Raw genomic sequence first — 9058 nt, 5'->3', positions numbered from 1 at the left:
TACGAGACACATTGAAATGAATTGGTTCTAATACTATGTATCGGGGATTCTTAAACCGTTTCGGATTTATTAAATCCAATCATACCAGTGCTTCTGGCTGGGTTTTGATCCATTATACAGGCTCAATTTAGTTCATTGTGGAGGGATTTTTCAGGGCTTGTTTGGGAGCATGTAGGGTGAAAATTTTTCATACCGTCGTTCGGGAGGGTAAAGTCGCCCGGATCCATCAATGAAGTGATAACTTTGAAGTTAAAACTATGAGTAGTGAATTCTCAACCTTTTCCCCCCATTAAACTTCCAGTACTGGTGTTGAAACTTCCCTCATTTCCCTCTCATTTCATGTATTGAAAAAAACAATTCATTAGGGTAATATTGAAAGTTTAAATCTCTAACCCACTCCGTAGCAATAATTACTTTTGCAATGGAACCTCTTTTCACTCCATTCGTCCACCCCGCTCCACTCTTCTCAATAAAATTAGAAAATAAGTAACCTTGATGAAATCAGCAATAAACTCGTATAATGGTAATGTTGCCTTATTTAACTGTCTGTTAATCTATAACTGCTAGGAAGTAGGGCAACATATGAGATTCAAGGATTGCTAGAACTTCTCAAATTTTCTGATGTTGGAGGCTTTTTTTCATGCTAATTTTCTTAGAGTTCTCTGGGCTGCTCTGCTTATCCTTATTATGTTGATTTAAGGAAATATTTGATATGAAATAATAATAGGGAAGGAAATGAGAGTGGGAAAACTCTCTCCCGTAAATATGGGAAGCTTTCTTCCAATAAAGTCAATTTGCCATCTACGAAACGTAGTACACATACTTTTTCTCATCCTTTCTTCAAATATTTTGTCCATGTACTGAATGCACCCCTTAAATATATGAAGGCATTTAGACACCTATCTAAGACAAAATCGATGCTTAAGTGATAGCTTCAGAGTTGAGTTCTTAAAAACTAGTCAAACCCTGGTTTGCAAATCAGGAATGGATGATTGGCATAGATATTCAGATGTGCAGAGGTGAAACAAATGCTGATACTAAATACTACCTCTGGTTCTTAATATAAGACCTGGTTTGACTTTTATTTTGATCCTAAATATAAGACTCAAATCTACTTTGTCTCTTATGTTTATGCATTTTTTCCAAGTTAGTCCTTTTAATAATGGTAGTTCTAACTAATACAATTGATTAGCAAGGACATTTTGGGAAAGACAACACTTATTTATTATAAATAACTAATTTAACTTATTTCCTTAATCTCCTCAAATTAGTCAATTAGCTCTTATAATTAGGACTGGAGGTAGTATCTATTCCTATGGATGATTTCTCAAAAGAAACCAAATTTGAATTGCAGGAGGAAGCAGAAAGTTATATGGATAGCACATCACTTAGCAAGAAGACGTGTTCTGAGTTGGCACGTGAATATCTTATTGCTATCTCTAAGGCTTCCTCTGATACGACTCTGGATTTGATCTCTGTGTCTAAAAGGCAGAAGGCAGATGGAATCGCTCTGTCAAATGGTGATGTGGATGACAAGTTTAGGTCTGAACTGATTTCAATTGCGTATACTGAATCACCTGATATGAAAATCTGATCAATTTGAATGTGGATCTCAGCTGCAACTCCAAAACTGGCAGTAAAAATGTGTCACTCCTGGTTTGTCTGGACTGAATTTATTTTTCTATTGTTACTGAATTTATTATTCTGTTGTTCCTATGTATTCTTCACATCCGAGAAATGATACTCTGATCAATATCGTGTTTTGATTACATTGTCTAATGCTGTGTTAACAGTTTTCGCCCAGTTTTATGTTGATTCACGTCTGATGATGAGATGAAAGGAAGTTACTGTTATTTTCGTGGTATGGACAATTTGGAACAGGCAAACAGCATAACACTAGAAAAATGGAAGTCACTAATAAAGCTTGAGAGAGAAGTTAAAAAATTGCATTCCTCAAACTTTATCAACCAAAATATCTATAAATATACTCAAGTCTTGCGTCAGGCTTTGAGTAAACTTTTCAAGTTGGTATTATAATCTCTAAGAGCTCCAATCAATATAAAAGTTACCATAAATTTTCTCAATCCTGGTTCGCGGCCAATTTTTTTTCCTTTTAAACTGTTGCACGGATGATTAGATCCTGTTGCACTAGAAGTTTAAACAATCTTCTTTGCTTTTTCAATCTGTTTACACAGCCATACATATATAGAACTGGCAAATTGTGAACTTCTAGGTCATTTTGATGAGTAGAAACAAACAAACAAAAATGATATAAATGCTGATTCTGAAATACAAGTATCTGAAACTGCCTCTGAAAGATGCAGGATCCCAGATGTTGAATAAATTTTGATCGGGCAGATGAAGCAAAGTGGCGGGTAAATTGCCAGCTCTGCTTTCTCTTTATTTCACGTTGAAGATACTTCATGTTGATATTCTGCTGACTGTTGCGTCTGATCTGTCGTGATTTTTGTCTGTGATATAAACCAAGGGAGATTGGTTAGCCGCCTTCTCCAAATTCTGAGCTCTGGGATGTTATTTAATGCCTTTCACTGACTATTGAATAATCTAAAGCAGGTCTATTTCTTTGGCTTTGGCTAATATATATCCGGACATAGATCGCTAATATCCGCTTGCAGTTTGAGTTCACTTTTTGTTTCTTCTGATTGCATCAGTAAACTTGCTTCTACCTCCATGCTTTCAGTATTAATTATTAAAATCTGCTAGCTTTGTGAATGATCATCTGCAAAGAAATTGAATGTGGACAAACTTTATATCGTAGGCCCTGGACTTCATTTACTGCAAGAAACACAATTCAGTTCCAATTCGCGATGCACACCAAAAATCGTGTTATTCACATGTTCTAGAGGTCAAAATTTTCATATTTGTTTCCTGAGTTCGCTTAAATGGTGCAGCCCAATGCAACAAGAATCACAATTAACCAGTTAATAATAAGTACAATAGGTTTTTTTTCATTAAAAAATATATATTTTTTTTTTCAGTGGAAGTATGTTTTTTTTTTTTGGTAACAATAAGTATGTTATTTAAGTAACAGAGCATTTATGAAAGCGCACATGGAAGACATAACAATTTCCCACTTCGGCTACGTAATTAAATGATAATGGTCCCAAAGAAAAACTTCTCGAGGTATAATCTTACAAAATTGTGTCCGCAATAAATTGGTTCACTATGAGTTAAATATATCTTATATTAAAGACTGAAAAAGAACCTAGGACTAAATTTAATCTTTCAACTAGTTTTTATATTAAGTAACCAACATAGTATTTGAAAAGAAAGACGTTAGAAATGCAGTGGACCACAAAAGCGGGTTATATGTTTAATTAGCCATATGAAATATGAACCAATTGTCCACATATATCACGAGATTTGGAAGTTTACTGAAATATGATTGCCGCGTTTTATTATTGTATGTGCATTATCTTGCAACCAAGTGGTTAACATGCATGTCACGCGGGAAGACTAAAATAAGTGGTTTGCCAAAACATTTTAAAATAATCCCAGGCAGTTTCTGAAAAATAATTTATAAATATTGACTCGAATACTTTTGAAAATGAGAATTTCAATTGCGAACTGAGAGTTATATTTGAAATTTTAATAACTTATTATTTACCGTTGATGCTCCAAAGTTTACAATTTCATCTTTCCACAAAAATTTTGCTGCAGGTCCTAATTGTTACTAAAATTGATACTTTTTTGGGATGTACCTGTCATGTTCCTTAATCTTAATGCTGTCCCATGAGAGAAAATTAAGAAAATCAAGTATATTACTTTAGGTAACATAGGGAAGTAGTATTTTATTTAACTACCATATTCCTCGCTCACGGAATATTAGCAGCTTATAGTTGGTCAAACCAAGCACTACACAAGAATAATTAGTTGTCCAATCGAATCAAGAAAATAAGATATTAATTAATTTAATTAAGAAATAACTCGTGATATGATCCTCTCACTTGTTAATTTTTAAATTTGACATTTTCAATAGAGCACACCAACATGCACTCATAAATAAATCACAATAATTGAGCTTCATAACGCATATGAATATTATTATTACGTTTAATCTGATTATTGTGAATTTATATATACCACAACTAATAACATTGTTATGGTTATTAGAATGAATTATGCTTTGATAAATCAATAATTGAGTATATGACGTGGATTTTATGGTACACAATCAAAGAATTAATGACCAACTGTATAATACAGTGCTTCCTTCAGTCCTAATTATCTGACAAAATTAACTTTACAAAGTTTAGGAGCGGAAGTTAATCCTTAAACTTTTTTAAAAAATATGTTATTTTTCAATTTTAGATTCAGCCAAATTAGTGACCAAAAGTTGGCCAAAAAAACAAAGACCAAAAGCATGCCAACAACTTATTGCAATTAAGGAGGGATAAGATTTAACCCAGCAAAAGAAAAAAAGAAAAACCAAAAGCATGCCAAAAAAAAATAAATACTGCATCTTTGTTCAATATCTATAAGTATAACCCAGCAGAACTTAAAATTTTTATCCTATAAGTGGGACAAAAGGGATCGGATCTGAGTACTAACTCGCATCCTTAATATAAGAGCTACTTACCTTTGAGTAAATCAATAAAGTTTCTTAAGTTAGTTATTTATAATAAATAGGTGTTGTCTTTCTGAAATACTCTTGCTAATCAAGTATATTAGTTTTAAAATTTAATGAAATATTTAATATATGCAACTACTAAAAGACTATTTTGAAAAAAAATGATTAAATATGAAAGACAAAGTAGATTAAAGGTCTTATATTATGACCCAATTAAAAGTCAAACTAGTTTTTACATTAATAAGAGTAAATAGTACTACTTTTATGGCATTACCATGACTAACGACTCTGCAATGAGCTGATAATTAACTGCTCCTAGGAATTATAAATATAACTACATTTTTTTGCCAACTATAAACATAACCACATTACACAATATTTTGTGGATTTTATTCACTATCATTATTATTAATCATAATTATCAATGATGATTTAATTTATTACATAATGGAATCCTGGTAAAAAGTTCATTTTTTTTCTAATTATGATTTACTTCGTAGAAAAAGCCTGATTTAATTAGGTTTTGATTAATCCACAATTGATCCTATGGAGAATCCTAATTCACAGTATCTTCAATCTATTATTACATAGACACCAATCAATTCATGTTGAGTATATATAAAACCCCTCTCAAGGGAATATATATATATATATATATATATATTCTCATAGGTTACAGGGGTTACTTCCCACAACGTATTGAATTAAGATTCAAATCTAATCTTCATTGATAAATGTGTCTATATTTAGCAGTTACTTCGAATAATAGGATTGTCTTCATAAATCAATGAAAAAGAACTGGTATATAGATACACATGAATCTCAAAACCTGCAGAGAAGGAAAAGATAGACTCACCAGAAGAAGCATTGAGAAAATGGGTGCTAAGATAAAAGCTGAGATCATCTCAAGAAGATGTATCAAACCAACGTCACCCACACCCTCCCACCTTAAATCCTTCAAACTCTCCCTTTTAGATCAGCTTTCCCCAAACATCTACGGCAACATTACCTTCTTCTTCCCTTACCATGCCGGCGCCGGTACCGTTGACCGCCCCCTTCTCTCTGATTTCTCCACCAAATCCCAACTTCTTCAGATCTCCCTTTCCCAGATGCTCACCCGTTTCTATCCTCTCGCCGGCCGCCTCCGAGACCCGGCCACCGTTGACTGCAACGACGATGGCATGTTTTACATTGAAGCTCAAGCGACCACCCATCTCTCACATTTCCTCAGCAACCCAGATCCCGACATTCTCGAACAATTCCTTCCCTCGTCCGACAAGCAAACCATGTTATCGTCAAACGGTTCCTTCTTCCTTGTCCAGTTCACATTGTTCGGCTGTGGTGGGACTGCCATAGGCATTTCCATCAGCCACAAGATCTCCGATCTCGCAACCTTCCTCACAATCCTTCAGAGCTGGACCGCCATCTGTCGGGGAGCCAAAGAACCTTCTGTTCCGGACTTGGGCCTCGCCGCTTCCCTTTTACCACCGCGAGAAATCCCAGTGATGTCCGCTTCTGTAAGCATCATTGCCGACAAGTTCACTGCGAGACGGTTCGTTTTCAGCGCTTCCATGGTGGGAGAACTTAAACACATAGTCGAAATCGCTCTCGGAAAAGACAAGAATAATCAGTTCCGTCCGTCGCGCGTGGAGGTGGTGCTTGCATTGATTTGGAGATGCGCCATGCTATCTCACCGTCCCAAAACGGGGTCGTTTAAGCCGTCTGCGCTGTTCCAAGGCGTGAACCTTCGTCCCCGAACGGAGCCGCCGGTGCCTGCGACAGCGATCGGGAATCTCGTGTGGCCGTTCATGGTGATGGTGGAGGAAGAGAAGGAAACAGAATTGCATGAGTTAGTGAAGAAGATGAGAGAGGGAATGAAGGAGTTCATAGAGAAGAAGGCAAGCAAATTCAAAGAAGGAGGTGGGTTTGAAACTGTAATGGAGTTTCTGAAGGAGAGAGGAGAGATGTTGAAGAGGAAGAAGGAGACAGTGATTTATAAGTGTACGAGTTGGTGTAGGTCGGCATTGTACGAGGTGGAATATGGGTGGGGGAAGCCTGTGTGGATGTCGAGTGTCAATAAGATGATAAGTAACACAGTGGCTTTAATGGATGCGAAAGATGGTGGAGTTGAAGCCCTAGTGACTCTGGATGAACAACAGATGAAGATCTTTGAACAGCATCAAGAGTTGCTCCATTTTGCTCAGCTTAATCCTAGTATTGATCTTCTTCCACATTCTGACACTGCTAAACCTAAACCTTTTATCAGAGCGGCACTGTGATATGCTTTTTGATGTTCTGAAGAACAAAGAGCAGGTATATGATGTTTGATATTTCAGATCGGTTGGATACATTAACGACAATGAATGTTTTGTTGCGTGACATATTATGGTGCGTGAAAGTTTAATTTGTAGCAGTCCATGTGCGCTTTTCAATATTGTCATTTTAATTTCATATATGAAATATTATGATTAGGATGCATAGATATATGACTGTCTCAAAGCCAGGATCTTTTATGCGATCACCAACTTAAGCAATGTGATTCTAAAATTGGTAGGATTTGGCAAAAAAACAATCAAGCACTTCAACTTTCAATGCCATATTGATATGCATTTACCTTTTATTGTATTTTATTTTTCCCATTAAAAATTTGCTCCCAACTAGATTCTGTGACTATATGTTTACTTTCTTGATTTGAAACACGGTGTAAGTTACATTATTCATAAATTATAATAGTGTAACTTCTTATAAATTTTGTATCGGTATCCACTACCGGTAAGCGTGACTAACCCCTTCATCACAGGATTTAGGGTAAACGGCTGGTCATGAATGCTTTCTATATCTAAAGGTGGGATTTGAACTCCCACCAATTGGTTAAGGGACCAAGTGATATAACCACTAGGACACACGTGCGTGGTTATATTAGAACTTTTATATAAAGCACATTTTAATTAATTAGTGACACTTAACACCTCTAACATAAATAATATATATCCTCAGTTAAACTCTCTTTAATATGTGTAACACACATGTCTAGTTTTAAATTTGTGTGTTGGGTGTTTTTCTTTAAATTTTCTCCCTCTTTTCTTCTCACTTTATAGGTAGGTCTCGCGTTACAGAACCAATAGCCATACACTGAATAAACAAAAGTATTTTTAAAAAGCACTTTTTTCCAAATCAAGACAAACTTCTTCACATATTTATTTCGTATACTGTAAAATTATTTTTAAAATTATAGTTTGGTTTTTATCTAAACAATCCCAGAAAATGATAAATATAATCAATAACATGATAACCCTTTCAATTTTTTTTTTTTTCACAATCATAGAACCCAATAATGAATCCTGTTGTACTTGACCCAATAAGTCATAATGGAGCCATATTCGAACCGAGTTGAGACTGATGCCTGAAAAATTCAAGCCCAACATTGACTTGAACCAAGCATTAAGCTGACTGCAATTTCCACCAGACCCAATATTAATATGTTTTCATCCCTACCCAGCCAAAAACGTTGCACCTTACAGCACGCCAAGTCAAAAAGTTCCATCTTCAGTATTTTTGCCCGAGAATCAACGAAACAATTACTCAACATTAATCTCAGATAAAAAATAAATACAGATATATCTAAAAAATTTTGTATTTATATGTTAAAATCGCATATTCACAAGTCAAATTTTTATATCTATTGCTCAAATTACTTCATTTATAAGTCAAATTAAAAAAAAATGAATTTCTTAATTAAGACTTTAGCATTTAACTTTCTTTCACTCGGGACTTTTTATGGGTAGGTATAATTTCTAAAAATCAAACTTCATCAATGGTTACAGGATAAAACTTACACCCTCCCACTTACAGGAGAGCACTAATGCTAATAGGCAGCAAGACCTTTGACACGTGTGAACAGCTTTCTAACAAAAGTAATATAGAGAAAAATTAGGTCATTATATATTGTCCTGGTTAAGTTTTACCTGTGTAGAGTATTCCTGTCAACACAGGAAATTAATTATCTACGCATAGTCTATACAGTTAAATTAAATGCCAAACATATATATCATGATACATGTCGTATAATATGCATGATGAAGAATATGTTATTCATTCATTCCTTTTCATATAATACTATGAGGGGGTGTTTGGGTAAAAACAAACTATGATTTTAAAAGCACTTTTATGGTATACGAAATAAATATGTGAAAGAGTCGGTTTCGTTTTGTAAAAAAATACTTTTATAGTATAATGTGCGTGCGGAACATGGCTGAGAAATGCATGTGATTTAGACTTTGGAATTTTTAAGGTGATTCTTAGTCCGTCTGTGGCTTCCTACGTCGGATTAAGCCTTTATTGTTGTTGTTATCAGTATTGGTGCTATTCCTCTAATCCTAAATATAAGACTTATTTTGTAGTATAATTTACATTACAAAATGAATTTTATATTTAGGACTGGAGAAGTATTATTATTATAAATTGTTG

General features: G+C 34.6%; 1 protein-coding gene and 1 long non-coding RNA gene across 3 annotated transcripts; both read left to right on the top strand.

Moving 5' to 3' along the window:
- The first annotated feature begins 1469 nt into the window (after window positions 1-1469).
- On the top strand, window positions 1470-2623 carry LOC114713778 (uncharacterized). 2 transcript variants are annotated; one of them, XR_003737383.1, is made up of 2 exons: window positions 1470-1542; window positions 2325-2623. It is a non-coding gene; the product is annotated as an uncharacterized LOC114713778 (long non-coding RNA). The 2 variants fall into 2 exon arrangements; XR_003737384.1 differs by lacking the exon at window positions 1470-1542 and adding an exon at window positions 1620-1656.
- Window positions 2624-5438: 2815 nt separating this feature from the next.
- Window positions 5439-7240, top strand: LOC114713795 (vinorine synthase-like). Its single transcript, XM_028898467.1, has one exon. It carries the CDS (start codon window positions 5467-5469, stop codon window positions 6868-6870), a length of 1404 nt encoding a protein of 467 aa, XP_028754300.1. The 5' UTR covers window positions 5439-5466; the 3' UTR covers window positions 6871-7240.
- Window positions 7241-9058: the final 1818 nt, after the last annotated feature.

The sequence above is a fragment of the Neltuma alba genome, unplaced genomic scaffold (assembly GCF_004799145.2).
Source record: "Neltuma alba isolate B1F8T4 unplaced genomic scaffold, ASM479914v2 tig00011468_pilon, whole genome shotgun sequence".
Lineage (NCBI taxonomy): Eukaryota > Viridiplantae > Streptophyta > Magnoliopsida > Fabales > Fabaceae > Neltuma > Neltuma alba.
This window is presented reverse-complemented; position numbering and strand designations above follow the sequence as displayed.